The sequence below is a fragment of the Eriocheir sinensis genome, unplaced genomic scaffold (genome assembly GCF_024679095.1).
Source record: "Eriocheir sinensis breed Jianghai 21 unplaced genomic scaffold, ASM2467909v1 Scaffold394, whole genome shotgun sequence".
Lineage (NCBI taxonomy): Eukaryota > Metazoa > Arthropoda > Malacostraca > Decapoda > Varunidae > Eriocheir > Eriocheir sinensis.
The window spans coordinates 367,501-390,630 of NW_026111714.1; the positions used below are offsets into that span (position 1 = coordinate 367,501).

Sequence of the window (23,130 nt, forward strand, 5' to 3'; positions counted from 1 at the left end):
TGCGTGGATGACTGGGGGAGGAAAGAATGAGAGAAGAGAAGGAAAGACAAGGAATGGAGGAGAAGAGAGAGGAGGAGAAGAAGAAGGGGAGGAATGGGAAGGGAAGGGAAGGGAAGGAACGGGAGGGAAAAGGAAGAGAAGGAGGAAGAAGGAAGACAAGAGGGAGGATAAAAAAAGGAAGGGAAATGAAAGGAAACCAAAGGAGAGGAAAGAAAGGTAAGGTAAAGGAAGGGAAGGGAAGGGAAGGGAAGGAAGGGAAAGAGAAGTAAAGTAAAGGGAAAGAGAAGGAAGGGAAGGGAAGGGAAAGAAAGGGAATGGAAGGGAAGGGAAAGGAAGGGAAAGAAATAGAAGGAAAGGAAAGGGATGGAAAGGGAAGGAAAGGAAAGGGATGGGAAGGGAAGGGAAGGGAAGGGAAGAGAAGGGAAGGGAAAGAAAGGGAAGGGAAGGGAAAGAAAGGGAAGGGAAGGGAAAGAAAGGGAAGGGAAGGGAAAGAAAGGGAAGGGAAGGGAAAGAAAGGGAAGGGAAGGGAAAGGGAGGGAAGGGAAGGGAAGGGAAAGAAAGGAAGGGAAAGAAAGGAAAGGAAAGGGAAGGGAAGGGAAAGGAAGGGAAAGAAAGGGAAGGGAAAGAAAGGGAAGGGAAGGGAAAGAAAGGGAAGGGAAGGGAAAGAAAGGGAAGGGAAAGAAGAGAAAGAGAAAACAAAGAAACACACACACACACACACACACACACACACACACACACCTAGTGGTACGTGACAGAAGTGTGACAAGAGGCAACGGTAAGAAATTGATGAAGAGCGACTGTAGGAGAGACATCAGGAAATACAGTTTTCCACACAGAAGCACAACAACATGGAACGGACTTGACGAGGAGACTGTGTGTGCAAAAACCATTCAGGAATTTAAAGACAAACTGGATAATCAGCGTTATGGAGACGGGACAGCACAAGCCTAGTACAACTCTTTTCCTGTATTTCACAACTAGGTAAACACACACACACACACACACACAGGGAAGGATAATCAGCGTTATGGAGACGGGACAGCACAAGCCTAGTACAACTCTTTTCCTGTATTTCACAACTAGGTAAACACACACACACACACACACACACACACACACACACACACACACACACACACACACACACACACACACACACACACACACACACACACACACAGGGAAGGATAATCAGCGTTATGGAGACGGGACAGCACAAGCCTGGTACAACTCTTTTCCTGTATTTCACAACTAGGTAAACACACACACACACACACACACTCACCTCCTCTATCTCCGAGGCATAGTAGACATCGTTAAGCAGCACGGAATGGCTCAATACCTTGGTCTTCTCAGCGGAGGTCACCTGGATGGCGGACGGTCCCACCTGGGCAAAGGAAAAGGTCAGGTCACAAGAGCTAACAGTTGGGGAGAGCTAACCTGACCACCCCTGACTGCCCCTACATCCCTATACTGTCCAAATCCCTTATGCAAGAGTTAACCAGCATCTTCACTCTTTCATCCCTGTACTGTCCAAATCCTTTATGCAAGAGTTAACCAGCATCTTCACTCTTTCATCCCTGTACTGTCCAAATCCCTCATGCAAGAGTTAACCAGCATCTTCACTCTTTCATCCCTGTACTGTCCAAATCCCTCATGCAAGAGTTAACCAGCATCTTCACTCTTTCATCCCTGTACTGTCCAAATCCCTCATGCAAGAGTTAACCAGCATCTTCACTCTTTCATCCCTGTACTGTCCAAATCCCTTATGCAAGAGTTAACCAGCATCTTCACTCCTTCATCCCTATACTGTCCAAATCCCTTATGCAAGAGTTAACCAGCATCTTCACTCTTTCATCCCTGTACTGTCCAAATCCCTTATGCAAGAGTTAACCAGCATCTTCACTCTTTCATCCCTATACTGTCCAAATCCCTTATGCAAGAGTTAACCAGCACCTTCACTCTTTCATCCCTATACTGTCCAAATCCCTTATGCAAGAGTTAACCAGCACCTTCACTCTTTCATCCCTATACTGTCCAAATCCCTTATGCAAGAGTTAACCAGCACCTTCACTCTCATCCCAATACTGTCCAACTATAAGCTTCACACACACACACACACACACACACACACACACACACACACACACACACACATTCTACCCTGGCAAAGTCTCCATCTTCTCCCTGCTAATCTCTCTCTGCCCATATGTTCTCCCTCTCCTCCCTTTCTCTGTATCCTCCCTGTCCTACCCTCCCTGCCAGCCTCTCCCTTTGTCCCTATGGCCCTTTGTTCTCCCTGTCTCCTTCTCTCCCTTTGTTCTCCCTGCCAAGCCGTCACTCTGTCCTCCTCCTCCTCCTCCTCCCTTCTCTTCCCTTTCCTCTCCTCTCCTTTCTTCTTTATATCTTTCCTTCTTCTCTTCCCTTTCCCTCACTTTCCTTTCCTCTCCTCTCCTTTCTTCTTTATATCTTTCCTTCTTCTCTTCCCTTTCCCTCCCTTTCCTTTCCTCTCCTCTCCTTTCTTTATATCTTTCCTTCTTCTCTTCCCTTTCCCTCCCTTTCCTTTCCTCTCCTCTCCTTTCCTTTCTTTATATCTTTCCTTCTTCTCTTCCCTTTCCTCTCCTCTCCTTTCCTTTCTTTATATCTTTCCTTCTTCTCTTCCCTTTCCCTCCCTTTCCTTTCCTTTCCTCTCCTTTCCCTTCTTTATATCTTTCCTTCTTCTCTTCCCTTTCTCTCCCTTTCCTTTCCTCTCCTCTCCTTTCCTTTCTTTATATCTTTCCTTCTTCTCTTCCCTTTCCCTCCCTTTCCTTTCCTCTCCTCTCCTTTCCTTTCTTTATATCTTTCCTTCTTCTCTTCCCTTTCCCTCCCTTTCCTTTCCTCTCCTCTCCTTTCTTTATATCTTTCCTTCTTCTCTTCCCTTTCACTCCCTTTCCTTCCCTCTCCTCTCCTTTCCTTTCTTTATATCTTTCCTTCTTCTCTTCCCTTTCTCTCCCTTCCCTTGAACCATTTTCTAATACATTCCACGAAGACTAATGTTTAATCTGGAAAGTACCGAACAGAATCTAGTCTGTAGAACTCGTGGTAAGGAGGTTTTTAAAAAGGCCAAAACCCGCACAGTACCGAAAGGAGCCGCTGAGGGTCGGAACTCACCCTCGCCAAGACTTCCCAACACAACCGTGGCTGTCTAGCACACCGCGGAGAAAGAAACAGTGGAACACCTAACTGTAGAATGTGGACACGACGAGAGGCAGAGTGGAGTTAGTACCAGAAGAAGTGATGGTGGTGACCCGATGAAAAGCGATACAGGCCAAAAGAAGAAGAAGAAGAAGGTTTGTTTTGGTTTGGAATGCCAAGTCGTATAAATCTTCCTCCAAGGTATAAATACATAATTTTTTTTTTTTTTTTTTTTTTTTTTACAACAAAGGAGGCAGCTCAAGGGCACACAAAAAAAGAAAACAATAATAAAAAAAAGCCCGCTGCTCGCTGCTCCTAAAACATGATGAACAAGTAAAGTCTGTGTTTGTGATTCATTAATTGCTGTAGTGATATTGATGATGCAGGAGTTTTTGAGCTGGGATAAGCAAAACACTTCTTTTAGCAGACCCACTTTTCCGTACCAAATAACAGGCTTGCAGATAATCCGCCATTTTTTTTCAGGGGACAAAACTCCTCCACTTTCAATCTTCCTTTTCCCTTCCCTTCTTTTCCTTCATTTCTTTCCCTCCCTTTCCTTCCCTTTCCTTCTCTTCCTCTCTTCTCTTCCCTGCCATTCCCTTCCCTTCCCTTTCCTTCCCTTTCCTTCTCTTCCTTCATTTCTTTCCCTCCCTTTCCTTCCCTTTCCTTCTCTTCACTGCCATTCCTTTCCTTTCCTTCCCTTCCCTTTCCTTTCCTTCCCTTTCCTTCTCTTCCTCTCTTCTCTTCCCTGCCATTCCCTTCCTTTCCTTCCCTTCCCTTCTCTTCCTATTCCCTCCCAATCCTTCCCTTCCCTCCCATCCCTCCTCCCCTTCACTCCATTTCCCTTCCCTTCCTTCCCTTCCCTTTCCTTCCCGCTCCTCTCCTCTCCTTTCCCTCCCCCTCCCTCCCATTCCTTTCCTTTCCTCTCCTCTCCCCTTCCCTCCCATCCCTCCCCCTCTCCCCCCTTCACTCACCTTGATGGCCACTTTGGTATCCTTGTGGGACAGTTTGAGGGCATTGTTGAACACCTTGAGGTCCTCGTCCAGGGAGGTTGTGGCCCCCGGCAGCTTCTGTTGGTCTGGGTCTATGTAGTCATTAAGGCGAGCTGGCGCGTCAAGGAATACCAGCTTCTTGTGGCCCTGTGTGGAGATGGAGGTGGATTACGGGGTGGAGGTGGATGGTGGGAGGTGGAGTGGTAGGGGATATAGGTGGGAGGTGGAGTGGTAGGGGACATAGGTGGGAGGTGGAGTGGTAGGGGACATAGGTGGGAGGTGGAGTGGTAGGGGACATAGGTGGGAGGTGGAGTGGTAGGGGACATGGGTGGAAAGTGGAGTGGTGTGGAGGGTAAGTTTGTCCTCTGCCCTCATCCACCCACTCATGTTTCTCTCTCTCTCTCTCCCTTCCACATTTCTCTCCCTTTCTCCCTCTCTCTCCCTTCCACATTTCTCTCCCTTCATGTCATTTTTCCTCTCTCTCTCTCTCTTTAATCGCGTCAAACCTCAAATTCTCACAGCAATGCATCGATGCAGCAAATAAAGCGAACAGAATGTTGGGCTTCATTAAAAGAAACTTTGTATTCAAGAATAAAGATGTAATACTCCCGCTCTACAACAGTTTAGTCAGACCCCACTTGGAATATGCGGTACAGTTTTGGTCTCCCCACCATGCAAAGGATATTGCTAAATTAGAAGGTGTTCAGCGTCGGGCAACGAAAATGATCCCTTCCTTGCGCAACAAATCCTACGAAGAAAGGCTTTCTACCCTTAACATGTTCTCTCTTGAGAAACGTCGCCTCCGAGGAAAACTGATCGAATGTTTTAAAATACTTAATGGTTTCACGAATGTAGACAGATCAACATTGTTTATGATCGATGACACTTTGCGCACGAGGAACAATGGCGTAAAACTCAGATGTAGACAAGTAAATTCAGACTGCACCAAATTTTTCTTCACCAACGTTGTAGTGCGAGAATGGAATAAGCTTCCACCGTCAGTGGTCCAGTGTAACACGATTGACTCCTTCAAAAATAAGCTCGACCGTCACTTCCTTCAACTTAATATCAACTAGAGTAGAAATGCAACGTTTTGGAGTCTTCTGATTAATGTAAAATCACTTAGGTTTAAGGACAGACCACCAAGTCTGGACCATGGGGTCTGTGTGGTCTGATTTTCTATGTAAATCTATGTAAATCTCTCTCTCTCTCTCTCTCTCTCTCTCTCTCTCTCTCTCTCTCTCTCTCTCTCTCTGTACTTTTTTATAATTTTTTTCTCTGTATTTTGTCAATAGTCTCTCTCTCTCTCTCTCTCTCTCTCTCTCTCTCTCTCTCTCTCTCTCTCTCTCTCTCTCTCTCTCTCTCTCTCTCTCTCTCTCTCTGTACTTTATAATTTTTTTCTCTGTATTTTGTCAATAGTCTCTCTCTCTCTCTCTCTCTCTCTCTCTCTCTCTCTCTCTGTACTTTATAATTTTTTTCTCTGTATTTTGTCAATAGTCTCTCTCTCTCTCTCTCTCTCTCTCTCTCTCTCTCTCTCTCTCTCTCTCTCTCTCTCTCTCTCTCTCTCTCTCTCTCTCTCTCTCTCATGTATAAAATTTGTGTCTGTATATTTTAAAGAGTCTCTCTCTCTCTCTCTCTCTCTCTCTCTCTCTCTCTCTCTCTCTCTCTCTCTCTCTCTCTCTCTCTCTGTACTTTATAATTTTTTTCTCTGTATTTTGTCAATAGTCTCTCTCTCTCTCTCTCTCTCTCTCTCTCTCTCTCTCTCTCTCTCTCTCTCTCTCTCTCTCTCTCTCTCTCTCTCTCTCTCTCTCTCTCTCTCTCTCTCTCACACACACACACACTCAACTTTTCAAACATTCAACATTTTCTCTCTTCCTTCCTCCCCCTCCCCCTCCTCCTCCCCCAGCCCCCCCCACACGCACATCCCCCCGCACACCTACCTTCAGGGGCGCCAGGATGCGGTCGTGGTACTTGGTGTACTCGCGCACCCAAGAGTTGGCGTTGTAGATGTACGCCGCGTGGATGTTCTCGTAAGCAACCTCGGGCAGCACCACGAACCACTTCTGTAGAAACTCAGTCCTGGTGGGGGGAGAGGGTGAGAGGGGTGAGGAGGAGGAGGAAGGGAGAGAGAGAGAGAGAGAGAGAGAGAGATGTGCCTGTACATTTAAGGTGTGTGTGTGAGTTTAAGGTGTGTGTGTGCGTCTGTGTGCGTCTGTGTGAGCGTACCTGAACCTGTTGTCGGCGCAGGTGTGTGTGAAGTCCACCACCAGCTCGAAGGGCTTGCGACAGATAGGCTTGAGGGTCAGAATGACGTGGTATATCAGCAGGTCGCCGTTGGTCTCCCCGATCCTGAGGGAGAGGGCAGGGGAGTTAAGGGAGCCGTCCGGTAGATTTCTATTTTCAAAACTACTGGACAAAAAAATCTACCGCACTAATGTCTTTTAGACCTGAATGACGCGAGAATATTGCAGAAGTTTTAAAGGATTTTGATGAACTGAAAAAATATATATACAAAAAAAGATTTTCTTACAAATTAAAAAATGTTCAATTCCAATGAGTTCATGATGTATTTAGGAGAAGTTTTTGCATAAATATAAAACTGGCGAGTGCTCAAACAAAACTAAAGACAGATTTTTCAGGTTTTTTTAATCTTTTTAATGATTTTTTTTTACGATAAATTTTCATGAAAAAAATAAAAGAAAAATGAGAAAAAGTCTCTTTATTGTCACTGTGCATTCAGTCCTCTTCAAAATGGTTCCTAAAACATCAAAATCGGATAATTTGGGGCGGAGAGAGACAGGGAAAATATGAGAAAAACTTGGGCCTTGTAAGTTTTTCTGTTGTTTCCTCGTTCATTCCCCTCAGATCATTTATTGTTACCAGTCACCAAAATTACATACTCCAAGTTCGCAAACACGTCTCTAAGCAGGGTAGGCGGTGGCTGAAGTGATAGCGTACTGGACCCACATTCGCCGCGTGATGGACGACGCGGGTTCGAATCCTCACGCTACCACTCGGATTTTTCAGTCACCGCCGAGTGGCTTAAAACTACCCACATGCTGTCCTGAAGACCACCCATCAACCCAGACTCTAGAGGAAGCCGTCCAAGTGAGTCAAGAAGGAGCCCCGGGGAGCACCATGAGCCAAGCATAGATGGCGCCACTATAAATACTTGCCTGCACCAAAACCAGCCACGGGTGAACTGTCCCAGCCCACATGTACCTCCCAGGGGCTGTAACTCATTTTACATATTTTTTTGAAACATCACTACCAGACGCTTAATTAGGGGGCAGGAGGAGCAGGGAGAAAATGGGAAGGGAGAGTGATGGAAAGGGAGGAGAGGGAGAGGAGGAGGAAATGAGAGAGGGAGAAGGAGGAGGATGGGAGGAGAGAGAGAGAGGAGAGAGGAGGGAAAATGATGAGAGAGAGAGAGAGAGAGAGAGAGACTTCTTCTCTCTCTCTCTCTCTCTCTCTCTCTCTCTCTCTCTCTCTCTCTCTCTCTCTCTCTCTCTCTCTCTCTCTCTCTCTCTCTCTCTCTCTCTCGATTGAGCGAGGACGAGAATCACATGTCTGTTCGTGCACACTTTTCCAGGCTTAAAATGACACTTTTCCTTGAGCACTATTTCCAAAGCCTATCGTTACACACGTGCCCTGTATGTTTGTCATCACTAGTGGTGTGGGGCGTGTTCCTCGCCCCCTGTGAGCCGCCACCCTCAGCTGCTGGGTGGACACTTCCCTCACTGCTGGCACTGCTGCGGTGAATGTGTTCCACAGGCGGGGCACTCTGGAGGTGAAGGTCCTCTGGGTTTTTTACTGGTTTTTTTCTTCTTTTTTTTAACAGCAGAGGAGACAGTGCAAGGGCGTAGAAAAAAAACAATGAAAAAAAAAAAAGCCCGCTACTCACTGCTCCTGAACAGAGTGGAGTGACCAGAGAGAGAAATCAGTTTTGGGAGGAGAGGTGTCCTGATGCCTGCTGGCTGGCACATCACCTCAACACCCTCACCTGCTCATGGCTGGAGAGCACCGTTCCCGTATCTCTCACAGCCTCTCGGGGGGAGCCTCAGAAAGTTTTGGAAAGTTTGGTTTAGTGGGCGCAACATCTGTGGTCATGTGCCGGAGAGAGACAGAAGGGGAAGGAATTATAGAAGGGAAAAGACCCCAGGAGATGGGACACAACCCCCGATTAATACCTGGTACCCATTCACTGCTGGGTGGAGTGGGGCGTAGGGTATCGGAAAAGCCGCCCAAATTTTCCTCTCCACCCATGAATCGAACCAGGGGGGGGGCCTCAGTCTCGCCAGGTGTGGCACTCCTTGTACCTGGGCCTTGTGGAACACCACCAGGGCGGCCACGTCCCGGCAGAGCTCCAGAGTGTCCAGGGGTGTCATGCCCTGGGGGGCGGCTGGGGGTTGTTCTCCTGTAACAGCCGCTGCACCCGTCGCTCCACCTTGTCCAGTCTCTGCAGGTGTGTGGCAGCGCTGGACATCCAGGTCAGAGCCCCGTACTCCAGGTAGGGTCTTGCCTGGGCCTTGCAGAGGAGCATAATTCCTCGCTTGTCAAGGAAATTAGCCACTCTACGAAGGGCAGAGACACGGAGGGAGGCTTGGTGGGCAGCGTGCTTCAGGTGGCGGTCAGAGCGCAGCTCTCGGTCCAAGTCCACTCCAAGGGTCCTGCCGTAGTCCTGGAGCGGGAGGGTGACGGAGCCAAGCATCACCCTTCCCTCAACAGCGTGTGTGGCTGCCGGGGACCAAGAGATCACCCTCGCCTGGGTCTTCTCAGGGGCGAAGTTCACCTGCCAGCACTCCCCCCACTCCCGTATCAAGCGCAGTGCTGGTTGACGTCAGGAGCCGCTTGCTGGCTTTCTTGGCGAGGGTGGGAGAGGGAGAGTGTGCAGTCTTCAGTGTGTGCAGAGACTGCTGGCAGACTCCTGAGAAGGTTGTCAATGTACAGATTCCAGAGGACAGGCCCAGCACAGACCCCTGAGGGACTGAGGCACCCACTGGGAGGTCCCTGGACTGCTGCCTGCCGATGACGACGTGGAAGCTTCTTCCTTGAGGGTAGTCACTCAGCAGCATCACCAGGTGCCTTCAAGCTTCTCCAGCAAGCCTGCGTGCCACACCCGGTCAGGAGCACCTGCAATGTCCAGAGCGACGGCAAGGGTATCCAGGCTGGGGTCCAGGGAGCCCTGCCAACCCCTGGAGAGGAGCAGCAGGAGGTCTGGAGTGGAGCGGCAGGATCTGAGCCTAAACTGGTGGTCAGTGATGAGGGCGTCGTTCTGGAGGTGGCGGGTGACAGCCTCCAACACTATCCTTTGGAAGATTTGGGCCTGGAGGTGGCGGGTGACAGCCTCCAACACTATCCTTTGGAAGATTTGGGCCTGGAGGTGGCGGGTGACAGCCTCCAACACTATCCTTTGGAAGATTTGGGCCTGGAGGTGGCAGGTGACAGCCTCCAACACTATCCTTTGGAAGATTTGGGCCTGGAGGTGGCGGGTGACAGCCTCCAACACTATCCTTTGGAAGATTTGGGCCTGGAGGTGGCGGGTGACAGCCTCCAACACTATCCTTTGGAAGATTTGGGCCTGGAGGTGGCGGGTGACAGCCTCAACACTATCCTTTGGAAGATTTGGGCCTGGAGGTGGCGGGTGACAGCCTCCAACACTATCCTTTGGAAGATTTGGGCCTGGAGGTGGCGGGTGACAGCCTCCAACACTATCCTTTGGAAGATTTGGGCCTGGAGGTGGCGGGTGACAGCCTCCAACACTATCCTTTGGAAGATTTGGGCCTGGAGGTGGCAGGTTCAGATCTGGACCAATCTTTGTGGACCAGCAGCGTGCGAGCCCCCTTCCATATAGAGGGCCAGGCAACACAGGCCCCAAACACCTCTGAGAGGGGTCCTGCCAGCTGACTGGGGCAGCGACGCAGCACATGTGGCCCAGCGCCCTTCCTGACCTCCACTGCTCTCAGAAGTCAGTTAGTCTCTCTCTCTCTCTCTCTCTCTCTCTCTCTCTCTCTCTCTCTCTCTCTCTCTCTCTCTCTCTCTCTCTCTCTCTCTCTCTCTCACTCCTTCCTTTTTTTCCCCTCCTCTTCCCCTATTATCGTCCTTCCCTCTCCCCCTCCCTTCTTCCTTCCCCCTTCTTCGTTCCCCCCCTTCTTCCTCTCCCTCCCTTCCTCCCCCCCTCCCCCTCCCACTCACTTGTATCTCCTGGCAATGTAGTAGAAGACAGGGTTGCCGGCCTTGGAGGTGCCGGCCTGGTAGAAGATGTTGAGGGTCTTGATGCTCTTGAACTCGTCCTTCTCGTGCATGTTGTGTTTGGACATGATCTCCTCAAACTTGGTGCTGGTCATGTCCATGCTGCTCCACCTGGGGGGAGGGAAGGGGGGGGGTTAGTGAGGGGGGAGGGAAGGAGGGGGGTTAGTGAGGGGGGAGGGAAGGGGGGGGTTAGTGAAGGGGGGAGGGAGGGGAGTACAAAGGGAAAGCAAACAGCAACACTGGACTGACTGACTGACTGAGTGATTGACTGACTGAGTGATTGACTGACTGAGTGATTGACTGCCTTCCTGACTTCACACCCACCCACCCACCCACCCACACACACACACACCCACACCCACCCACCCACACACACACCCACACCCACACACACTCTCAGCCCCTGTACGTACTGTGAGTCAATAGGTTTGTGTTCCGGAGGTCCGAGGTAGGCCAGCAGTGTTGCCATCTTGTCGAAGGGTCGCCTGCCTACGGCCTTGTGGTCACGGCTGCTGGAGAGGTACTCGCCTGGAAGGGACAGGAAGGGAGGTTAGCTGGACTTAACTTACATTATATTCCCTTCTTTTCCCTTCATTTTCATATCCTTCCCTTCCCTTTCCTTCCCTATCCTTCCCTTCCCTTCCCTTACTTTCTCTTCCTTTACCCTCATTTCTCCTCCCTTCCCTTCCCTTCCCTAATCTTCCTTTCCTATCCTTCCCTTCCCTTCCCTTACTTTCTCTTCCTTTACCCTCATTTCTCCTCCCTTCCCTTCCCTAATCTTCCTTTCCTTTCTTTCCCTTCCCTTCCCTTTCCTATCCTTCCCTTCCCTTCCCTTACTTTCTCTTCCTTTACCCTCATTTCTCCTCCCTTCCCTTCCCTAATCTTCCTTTCCTTTCTTTCCCTTCCCTTCCCTTTCCTTTCCTATCCTTCCCTTCCCTTCCCTTACTTTCTCTTCCTTTACCCTTATTTCTCCTCCCTTCCCTTCCCTTCCCTTTCCCTCTCATTCCTTCCTAACCTAACCCAACCCTTCCCTTCCCTTCCCTTCCTAGCCCAACCCAACCCGTCCCTTCACCACCCACCTATCTTCTCCTGGTGGTTCCACAGGAGGCGGTGGAGGGCGTGAACATTGGCGTCGCTGATGAAGGATATGGAGTGGCTGGCCTGTTCCACGCTCTCACAGTCGCTGGCAATCTGGATGAAGAACCGCCGCGCCCCCTCGAAATGCTGCCTCACGAAGTCGTTGAAGGGAACCATGTGCTGTTCTTTGCTGAATTCCACATGGTTTGCGATGTTTTGCAGGATCTTGGACATCAGCATAAGTCCGCGTTTGATGGGTCCGCTGGGTTGCTGGTCGAGTATGCCGGTCTCGCACGGACTCACTGTTTTGGGGCGGAACGGATGGGGGGGTTAGAAGCGGTGTTAGTGATGGGGAGAGGTGGGAGGGGACGGATGGGTGAGGAAGAGAAGGGAAGGGAAGAGGAAGGAAGGGAGAGGAAGGAGAGAGAGGGAGGGATTAGTAATGTTGTGTGTGTGTGTGTGTGTGTGTGTGTGTGTGTGTGTGTGTGTGTGTGTAAGGCTCCTCCCTAAGCTGTCCAAATTCCTTATGCAAGAGTTAACCAGCATCTTCACTCCTTCATCCCTATACTGTCCAAATCCCTTATGCAAGAGATAACCAGCATCTTCACTCCTTCATCCCTATACTGTCCAAATCCCTTATGCAAGAGTTAACCAGCATCTTCACTCCTTCATCCCTATACTGTCCAAATCCCTTATGCAAGAGTTAACCAGCATCTTCACTCCTTCATCCCTATACTGTCCAAATCCCTTATGCAAGAGTTAACCAGCATCTTCACTCTTTCATCCCTATACTGTCCAAATCCCTTATGCAAGAGTTAACCAGCATCTTCACTCCTTCATCCCTATACTGTCCAAATCCCTTATGCAAGAGTTAACCAGCATCTTCACTCCTTCATCCCTATACTGTCCAAATCCCTTATGCAAGAGTTAACCAGCATCTTCACTCCTTCATCCCTATACTGTCCAAATCCCTTATGCAAGAGTTAACCAGCATCTTCACTCCTTCATCCCTATACTGTCCAAATCCCTTATGCAAGAGTTAACCAGCATCTTCACTCCTTCATCCCTATACTGTCCAAATCCCTTATGCAAGAGTTAACCAGCATCTTCACTCCTTCATCCCTATACTGTCCAAATCCCTTATGCAAGAGTTAACCAGCACCTTCACTCCTTCATCCCTATACTGTCCAAATCCCTTATGCAAGAGTTAACCAGCACCTTCACTCCTTCATCCCTATACTGTCCAAATCCCTTATGCAAGAGTTAACCAGCACCTTCACTCCATCACTATACTGTCCAAATCCCTGATGCAAGAGTTAACCAGCACCTTCAATCTCTCACACAAACACACACATACACACACCTCTCTTCCCCCCCCCCCACCCCCACCCCCTCACTCACCTATGGCTGGATTGATGAACCTGAGGAAGATGACGGTTCCCACTGCGCCGATGTTGTTTTGGGGGAACTGCGGGAACCTCTTGCTCAGCACCTGGTACAGACAGTGACACATGCTGCGCAGCTGGGGCGGGAACCTGGGGGGGGGGGGGAGGGTGTGAGCGAGCGGCGGTAACTTCTGTATTATGTTGTATTTCATTTAGGAGGAGGGAGGAGATGGTGGAGGAAGGGAGAGGAGGGAAAGGGAGGGAAGAGGAGGGAAGATATGGTGGAGGAAGAGGAAGGGAAGGACAGGGAAGGGAAGGGAAGGGAAGGACAGGAGATGACAGGAAGGGAAGGACAGGGAAGGGAAGGGAAGGGAAGGGAAGGGAAGGGAAGGGAAGGAGATGACAGGAAGGGAAGGGAAGGGAAGGAGATGACAGGAAGGGAAGGGAAGGGAAGGAGATGACAGGAAGGGAAGGGAAGGGAAGGAGATGACAGGAAGGGAAGGGAAGGGAAGGGAAGGGAAGGGAAGGAAAGGAGATGACAGGAAGGGAAGGGAAGGGAAGGGAAGGACAGGGGAGGGAAGGGAAGGGAAGGGAAAGACAGGGAAGGGATGGGAAGGGAAGGGAAGGAGATGACAGGAAGGGAAGGAAAGGGAAGGGAAGGGAAGGTCTTTCTTTCTCTCCCTTCCAACTTCCTTCCCTCTCTCTCTCTCTTTCCCTCCCTTTCCTCTTTCCTCCTTCATTTCTATCCCTTTCCTTCTCCTCCACACTACCAACCCTTCCCTTCCCTTCCCTTCCCTTCCCTTCCCTTCTTCTCTTCCTCTCCTATCATTTATCTTCCCTTCCCTTCCCTTCCCTTCTTCTCTTACCTTCCTTTCTCTTCCTTTCACTTATCTTCCCTTTTCCTTTTCTTCCCTTCCCTTCCCTTCCCTTCCTTTCCCTACCCACCCTTCCCTTCCTTTCCCTACCCTTCCCTTCCCTTCCTTTCCCTACCCACCATTCCCTTCCCTTCCTTTCCCTTTCTTTCTCTTCCTATTCCTTCCCTTCCCTTCCCTTCCCTTCCCTTCTTCTCTTACCTTCCTTTCTCTTCCTTTCACTTATCTTCCCTTTTCCTTTTCTTCCCTTCCCTTCCCTTCCCTTCCTTTCCCTACCCACCCTTCCCTTCCCTTCCTTTCCCTACCCTTCCCTTCCCTTCCTTTCCCTACCCACCATTCCCTTCCCTTCCTTTCCCTTTCTTTCTCTTCCTATTCCTTCCCTTCCCTTCCCTTCCCTTCCCTTCCCTTCCCTTCCCTTCCCTTACCTTATCTTCCCTTCCCTTCCTTTCCCTTCCCCTCCCTTCCTCTTCCTTCCCTCCCCTCCCAACCCACCACCACCACCACCACCACCACCACTACCCCCCCTCCCCCTCCCCCCCCACTCACTTCTCGGAGGAGCAGACAATGTCCCCAAACACACGCTGGGTCAGGGCGATCAGGTTCCGGCGGTTCTCATCCACGTCCTCCGAGGGGTCCAGGCGGGCGGGGTCCACCTCGTAGGAGACGGCGCAGTCCGACACCAGCGGGCGGATCAGCGGCTCCAGCAGGTTGTGGAGGTAGGACGCCCCATAGATCTATAGGGGGGGGGGGGGAGTAGGGGGGAGGGTTAGTGATTTTTTTTTTTTTTAAGTCGGAGTTGTTTCTTGTTTTCTTTTTTTCTTTGTTTTTTTTGTTTTTTTCTCTCTCTCTCGGTCTCAGTCTCGCTCTCACTCTCTCTCTCTCTCTCTCTCTCTCTCTCTCTCTCTCTCTCTCTCTCTCTCTCCAAACACACACACACACACACACACACACACCCCTCCATCTCCTCTCTCTCTTCTCATTCTATTCCTCCTCCTCCTCCTCCTCCTCCTACTCTTCCCTCCCTCTCTCTCTCATTCTTTTCCTCCTCCTCTTTCTCTTATGCCTCTCTCTCTCTCCCTCTCCCCCCCTTTCTCTCTCTCTCTCTCTCCAAACAAACACACACACACACACACACACACATTTTTTTTCCTCCCTCCTTCCTCCCTTTCTCTCCTTCCCATCTCTCTCTAAGTCACACACACACACACACACACACACACACACACACACACACACTTCCCTCCTCCCTCCCTCTCTCCCTCCCTTACCTTGAAGCAGAAGGACATGATTTTGCTGCCCAGTGAGTTTCCCCTGAAGAGCGTCTGCATGCAATCGGACACCTCCACCTCCTTGTAGAACATATTCCACAGAAGGGGCGATAGCAGGTGCTTGGCGTCAAACAGGGTCACGAACACACGCGCCAGCTCATCCTACAGGGGGGTACAGGGGGGGAGGAAGGGGAGGAGGAGGAAGGGAGAGGAATGGGAGAGATGGAAGGATTTTGTTGGTTAGGGGAAGGAGAGGTAGGGAGAGAGTGAGGGAGGGAGAGGGAAGGAAGGGAAGGGAAGTGATGGGAAGGGAAGGGAAGGGAAGGGAAGGGAAGGGAGGGAAGGGAAGTGATGGGAAGGGAAGGGAAGGGAAGGGAAGGGAAGGGAAGGGAAGGGAAGGGAAGAATTAGTCATGTTATTTTTTGTGTGTGAGTTTTGAGTCTCTCTCTCTCTCTCTCTCTCTCTCTCTCTCTCTCTCTCTCTCTCTCTCTCTCTCTCTCTCTCTCTCTCTCTCTCTCTCTCTCTCTCTCTCTCTCTCACACACACACCCTCTCTCCTCCTCCTCCTCCTCCCCTTCATCCTTCCTTCCTTCCTTCCTTCTCTCTCTCTCTCAAACACACACACAAACACACACACACACATCTCTCTCTCTCTCTCTCTCTCTCTCTCTCTCTCTCTCTCTCTCTCTCTCTCTCTCTCTCTCTCTCTCTCTCTCTTACACACACACACACACACACACACACACACACACTCCCTCTCCCTCCCTCCCCCCCTCTCCTCCCCCCCCCTCACCATCTGCGGGGTGACCACCACTGAGGCGAGGGCCATGGCGATAGGCAGCTCCCCCTTGTCGCCTATCATGGTCACCAGCTGCACCAGTTGTTCGTAGCGGTCCGCCAACACAGTCTCCGCCAGGGTGTCAAATTCCGTCCCCTGCTGCAGGATCTTGGTCAGCACCTGTGGGGGGAAGGGGGGATGAGTACAGTGAGGGAAGGGAAGGGATGCAGGGGGAAGGAAAGAGAAGGGAAGGGAAAGGATGTAGGGGGAAAGGAAAGGAAAGGAAGGGAAGGGAAGAGAAAGGGAGGGAAGGGGAGGGGAGGGGAGTGGAGGGAAGGAAAGGAAAGGAAAGGAAAGGAAAGGGAAGGGAAGGGATGCAAGGGGAAAGGAAGGGAAGAGAACAGAAGGGAAGGGAAGGGAAGGGAAGGGAAGGGAAGGTTAAACACTCAGAGATCCCGTGTAGGACATGCCCTCCCTCCTACTCCACAACTTTCCAGTTCAAACAGCACAGCCTTGTGACTCACCACACCACAGGCTGAACTAAAACCCAAAGAAATAAGCCGAGACTCACGTCCACAATCCAGAGAGGACTGAAGGTCATGTGTCAACACCAAAAGAGCATCACAAGTTCCCAAGCCACTCCTAAAACCAGACTGGTCAGGCGCTAGTGTAGTGCGGCGACTATGCCTGATGAACGAGCCTCCCATAACCCAGCTAGCCAGTGGGCACCTCTTTGGCCGGCTCGGTAAGGAGTGGCTCTCCCGTCACGCTGGTCACGGGTTCAATCCCAGGCAGCCGGGGAACACCCTCTCCTTGTCTTGATTAATTTCTCGTGTGTTTTGGTACACGCAGAGGACGTGTAAGAAAATAGAGGAAATAGAAAAGTAAGCTCTCGGGGCATGACACTAGAAGATTGAAGTCGCTGAGTTATTTAGTGAGTCGTTTCCTCAACAAACTCTCAAACACTCTGGACAGTACTAGAGATGGGTCTGTATTCTTCTGGTAAAACTGAAGCAGATTCCTTTGGGCCAGGAGTAACATTACCAATATGCCAACAGACAGGAAAGTGACCTCTGCTGAATTAGAATTCTGACAATGCCGGACACTTTGGGAGCCGGGAGTTTACTAATGATTCTGAAAAACAGCAGGAAAAAGCCACGAGGCTCAGCGCCTCCTTATGAATCTAAATCACTTAGAAGCTTTTCAGCCTCAGATGACTGGAAATCAAATGAAGTCACTTTATGTTCAAGAAAACAAGTGCTGGGTAATGTGAGCTCAGCGCTACGCTGTTTGCTCTCAAACACGAGGACAACACGCTGGCCTTCACAGCAGGGTCATAACAGCGGAGCCACCATTCCCACACAGAGGAGGGAGGGAAGACTGCTCCACACAGGACTGTTTCAAGGCAGACCACCAGTTGTGTGGCTGACCACCACCACTGAGAACATCCTTTAACCCTTTCATTGCTAAACGCTTGCAGCGGGTGTTAGGCATATTTGCTGGTGGTGCTAAACGCTCGCTGTGACCTCCACCCGCACTAAAATCTCCCGCGTATGAGTGTTCCAGCACTATTCTCACAACACAGGATTGCCAATTGAGTGTGTTCTTCACTAAATTTGGTGGTAAATCATATCAGCCCAGCGCGGCAAATGTACGGACGAGTAACTGGTGGATGTTCTTGCCCAATACAGCGGCATTTTTGCATAGCTTCACCTGTCACCTGACTGATTCTTTGACCAAATAGTTGTAAATATTGCAGTTGGCAATACTCCCTTGCCAGAATCTGAAGGAGAGATGTCTGCAGTTGCCTCAATACGGCTGATCATCCGGCACGCACCGACGTAAGTGTTAACATTCAACACTCCCTGAACGTGCATGTACGTTCGCAAGAGAGACATACATAACCGACTCCTATAGATCTGGACCTCCTCTTTCCAATGGTGTTTTTGGTTTTTAGCTGTGATGAATAGTTTTTGAGATACAGAGGTTAAAAGAGACCCCCCATTGGGCTCCCCGACTGTGCCTGAGGGGATAGTTGCGTCCACACCGCGCGCAAGGAAAGGGTTAAGGGCCGCTTTCACACTCACTTTGTTTGTCTTGATCGTTACCAATGGCGGCGATCGACGCTATAGTTTTCCACGTGAAACTGGCCTATGGGGTAGTGGCGGCTGCAGAGGAAGGGAGAGGTGTTGAGAGTGTGTGGCAAGGTGCAGGGCTAGGCTAACCCTGCAGCCCCCACTACCCCATCGCCCAGTTTTACGTGGAAATGCCATAGCAGCGATAACAGCCATAGGTAACAATCAAAACAAACAAAATGACTGTGAAAGCGGCCCCTGATGTGCATTAAATTCAAGTTCTGCTGCAAACCCTCTGTGCCTCAACATGCACTCTGACACAAGCATCCCACCAGAGCTGTGTACCACAACGGAGGACAGAGAGCAGCTTGTTACTGCCATGACCCAACTTGTGCTTGTCACTGAGCCCGGCCTTGTCTTCCAGTCCTGATCTGATGGTCTTACAGGGACTATTCTGGGATTTCAAGGAGAGCAGGATGGTGGAGCGATTAAGGGGGGGCTGGCAGGATTGGTACCACTGCCCTCCTTCCCTTCCTTCCCTGACACCCTTACCAGCCCCTTCTCTCCTACCCTTCCCCCCTCCCCTCCTCTCCGCTTCCCTCACCTTCTCTCCTACCCTTCCCTTCCCTCCCCTTTCTCTCCTACCCTTCCCTTCCCTCCCCTTTCTCTCCTACCCTTCCTTTCCCTCCCCTTTCTCTCCTACCCTTCCCCCCTCCCCTCCTCTCCGCTTCCCTCACCTTCTCTCCTACCCTTCCCTTTCCTCCCCTTTCTCTCCTACCCTCTCCTTCTTCCTCACTCTCCCTCCCCTTCTCTCCTACCCTTCCCCCCTCTCTCAGCCCCTTCCCTCCCCTTCTCTCCTACCCTTCCCTTCCCTCCTCTTCTCTCCTACCCTTCCCTTCCCTCCCCTTCTCTCCCATCCTTCCCTTCCCACCCCTTCTCTCCTACCCTCCCCTTCCCTCCCCTTCTCTCCAACCCTTCCCGTCCCTCCCCTTCTCTCCCACCCTTCCCTTCCCTCCCTTTCTCTCCCACCCTTCCACCCTCCCCTCCTCTCCCCTTCCCTCCCACCCTCACCCTCCCATCCCTCCCAGCCCATCCCCCCCACTCTCCCAGCCCCTTCCTTCCCTCTCCTTCCCTCCTCACCTCAATGAAGGCGGCTCGTGTCTGCAGGTCCTTGTGGTAGCCCAGGCCGATGGAGTGCATTAGGCCAGAGTCAATGTTGGCGGACAGCAGGTTGGACATGGCCTGGATGGTGGCGTTGCGAAAGTGGACAGCTTGCCGGGCTGGACGCTGACGGCTGATGTCCTTCTCAACCTGGGGGCAGAGGGGGGTCATTACTCAACTCTGGGGACAGGATGTATGGGTGTCGGATGTATGTGTTTTAGAATGTTTGGCTGTATGAGAGAGAGAGAGAGAGAGAGAGAGAGAGAGAGAGAGAGAGAGAGAGAGAGAGAGAGAGAGAGAGAGAGAGAGAGAGAGAGAGAGAGAGAGAGATATTCCTGAGTTTTCATGTTTCCTTCCTTCCTTCCTTCCTTCCTTCCTTCCTTCCTCCCTTTCCCTTCCTTCCTCCCTTTCCCTCCCTTCCTATCTCTCTTTCATTCCTTCTTTCTCTCCTTCCTCTCACAACATTTTCCTTCCTTCCTTCCTTCCTTCCTCTGTTCCCTCCTTCCTATCTCTCTTTCATTCCTTCTTTCTCTCCTTCCTCTCACAACATTTTCCTTCCTTCCTTCCTTTCTTCCTTCCTTCCTTCCTTCCTTCCATCCTTCCTCTGTTCCCTCCTTCCTACCTCTCTTTCATTCCTTCTTCCTCTCCTTCCTCTCACAACATTTTCCTTCCTTCCTTCCTTCCTTCCTTCCTTCCTTCCTAAAATATCTCCCCCCAAAACCCATGCTTGAAAGGGCACACTCATAGAATATTAATGAAAAATATATCTGTTTCTAATACCTTCACACACACACACACACACACACACACACACACACACACACACACACACAAGGCTACTGAGACGAGTCAATGATGTGAAGGGCTGTGAGGCATTGCAGAGGGACCTGGACAAACACATCAACAGGATAACGGGACAAACTATGAATTTGCTGAGGAACATAAGGACGGCATTTGTGTATTTGGACGAGGAGACGATGAAGAAAATAATAGTTACAATGATAAGGCCAAGGTTGGGGTGTGCAGCAGTGGTCTGGTCTCCTCACGAAAATAAGAACATAAGGAAGCTGGAAAGAGTGCAGAGAGTGGCAGCTAAGATGGTACCGGAACTTAGGGATCGGACTTACGAGGAGAGACTCAATAGCATGGGGCTCACAACCCTGGAGAGAAGAGAGAGAGAGGAGACCTGATAGCGGTGTACAGGGTGGAGAGCGGGGTGGAGAATCTGGACAGAGAGGACCTGTGTGTGTGTGTGTGTGTGTGTGTGTGTGTGTGTGTGTGTGTGTGTGTGTGTGTGTGTGTGTGTGGAGCGAGGGAGAAACGAGAGGACATGGAAGGAAGTTGAGGGCGACCACGTGTAGGAGAGATGTGAAAAAGTTTAGCTTCCCAAACAGAAGCTGTGGAATGGACTGCAGGAGGAGGTGGTTTGTGCAAGAAACATTCAGGATTTTAAGGAAAGGTTGGATAAGAGCGGACATGGAGACGGGACAGCGCGAACGTAGCTCTTGTCCCGTAACAAAATAAATAAGCAAAATACCAATAAAATAATGTAATTTTGAACGAAAATATAAATACAAAATACACATAAAATAACGTAAATACAAATACGAATATACACATAAAATAATCTAAATTTGTATGAAAAAAAATATACAAAATAAACATAAAATAAGGTAAATATGTATTGAAATAACAAAGTAAATACAAGTAGGTAAATCCACACCTCTTGGGCTTCCATGCAGTCGTTGAGGAGGTTCATGAAGAGTGTGAAGTACTTGAGGAACAGCTGTGACTTCGCCTCCATCAGGTCGCCGCGGTCGCTCTCCTCGGGCTGCAGCGGGAGGCCCCTCAGCAGCGCCGCCACCGCCTCCATGCACGCCTGGTCCAGGTCACGACAGCACCCGGTGATGTCGTAGGAGCTGTAGAGGCTGTGGGGGAGGGGGATGTGTTAGGCCCCCTTCACACAAGTGGTCTTCTGCATGGAGTATGACCTCATCAGTAATTTTTTTAGTGTAGTTGGGATGATGCATAAGGGTCTTCATTTGTTGACGATGAACGCAGAGAAAGAAATTAGGAGACAAAAAATAGCCTAATTCACCACCATGATCGGCAGCCAGGCAGTCATGCGTCATCGCTGTCCACATCCTTAGAAACCGTTCTGTGTTATGCTCATGTCATGTTTTATCTATGACCTGATCGCACCACAGCGTTCAGGAGACTTTGCTCTATGAGATGACATTATTTACTTCAAGCCTGGTTCAAAGACTGCTGAGAAAAGCGATGATAAGTAAGCCGTGTTATAAACATTTTGGAGCGGTCTTGTGACTTCAACTCATCACATTTCCTTGATGTTTTATTTCATCGAGTTCAGATAAACATAACAGTTGCGCAGTTATGACCGAGTCCAACGGTACCAACTAAACTGGTCTGTCGTGAATAAGAGACGGGCTATGACGGTACCAACTAAACTGGTCTGTCATGAATAAGAGACGGGCTATGACGGTACCAACTAAACTGGTCTGTCGTGAATAAGAGACGGGCTATGACGGTACCAACTAAACTGGTCTGTCATGAATAAGAGACGGGCTATGACGGTACCAACTAAACTGGTCTGTCGTGAATAAGAGACGGGCTATGACGGTACCAACTAAACTGGTCTGTCGTGAATAAGAGACGGGCTATGACGGTACCAACTAAACTGGTCTGTCGTGAATAAGAGACGGGCTATGACGGTACCAACTAAACTGGTCTGTCGTGAATAAGAGACGGGCTATGACGGTACCAACTAAACTGGTCTGTCGTGAATAAGAGACGGGCTATGACGGTACCAACTAAACTGGTCTGTCGTGAATAAGAGACGGGCTATGACGGTACCAACTAAACTGGTCTGTCGTGAATAAGAGACGGGCTATGACAGTACCAACTAAACTGGTCTGTCATGAATAAGAGACGGGCTATGACGAAGAAAATACAAGAGTGTAGCGTCACGGCGGACATGAGTGGCAGGTGTGGGGGAGGGTGCAGCCAATCACAGGAGCCACAACAAACATTCCCGAGGCGCCAGATGAACAGGCTCCATGAACACACTATAACACCCACTTAAAATTTCAAAACAAAATTTCCATACTTATGTGTTTTATGAGTGTTTTACTAGTGGTCTTCACCCCTAGACCACTGATACAGCCCGCTTCATACACTCTGCGGACCGACAAACACACACTACCCTCCCCACCCTTATACTGGGCCATAGACTGATTTCCCTTTATCACATTCACAGGGGGTAGCACAGTGCTTCTTCCATCTAGCGGAACCCGGAGAAAACTCAAAATCCACCATGTTGGAGTGTTTGCCCATCGAGCTCATCAGGATAGGCTGGGCTAGGTTACATCAGGTTAGGTTAGGTTAGGTTAGGTTAGGTTAGGTTAGGTTATGGTTAGCTCTAGATGCCTCATATGTATTGAGGGTTAGGTATATATGTTAGGTTAGGTTACATCAGGTTAGGTTAGGTTAGGTTAGGTTAGGTTAGGTTAGGTTATGGTTAGCTCTAGATGCCTCATATGTATTGAGGGTTAGGTTACATCAGGATAGGCTGGGCTAGGTTACATCAGGTTAGGTTAGGTTAGGTTAGGTTAGGTTACATCAGGTTAGGTTAGGTTAGGTTAGGTTAGGTTAGGTTACATCAGGTTAGGTTAGGTTAGGTTAGGTTAGGTTAGGTTATGGTTAGCTCTAGATGCCTCATATGTATTGAGGGTTAGGTATATATGTTAGGTTAGGTTACATCAGGTTAGGTTAGGTTAGGTTACATCAGGATAGGCTGGGCTAGGTTACATCAGGTTAGGTTAGGTTAGGTTAGGTTACATCATGTTAGGTTAGGTTAGGCTACATCAGGATAGGCTGGGCTAGGTTACATCAGGATAGGCTGGGCTAGGTTACATCAGGTTAGGTTAGGTTAGGATTTGGAAAAAGCTTATGACAGAGTTGATTGGATTGCATTGTGGGATGTTTTAAGATTTATGGTGTGGGAGGAAAACTGGTTAGTGCAATAAAGTCTTTCTATGAGGATGCATCTGCATGTGTCAAGATTACTGGAGAAA

General features: G+C 49.9%; 1 protein-coding gene across 1 annotated transcript in view; it reads right to left on the bottom strand.

Moving 5' to 3' along the window:
• The window catches only part of LOC126992070 (neurofibromin-like), a gene marked incomplete at its 5' end in the record, with an annotated part of 74,548 nt that extends 53,584 nt beyond the window's left edge, over positions 1-20,964 (bottom strand). Inside the window, 13 exon segments of the mRNA XM_050850746.1 lie at positions 1,289-1,390; positions 4,152-4,316; positions 6,110-6,248; positions 6,396-6,518; positions 10,365-10,532; positions 10,835-10,949; positions 11,501-11,800; positions 12,900-13,033; positions 14,302-14,489; positions 15,024-15,185; positions 15,816-15,980; positions 19,016-19,186; positions 20,760-20,964. Of these exon segments, the coding sequence (XP_050706703.1) occupies positions 1,289-1,390; positions 4,152-4,316; positions 6,110-6,248; positions 6,396-6,518; positions 10,365-10,532; positions 10,835-10,949; positions 11,501-11,800; positions 12,900-13,033; positions 14,302-14,489; positions 15,024-15,185; positions 15,816-15,980; positions 19,016-19,186; positions 20,760-20,964 (2,137 nt within the window).
• Between the last annotated feature and the right edge of the window lie 2,166 nt (positions 20,965-23,130).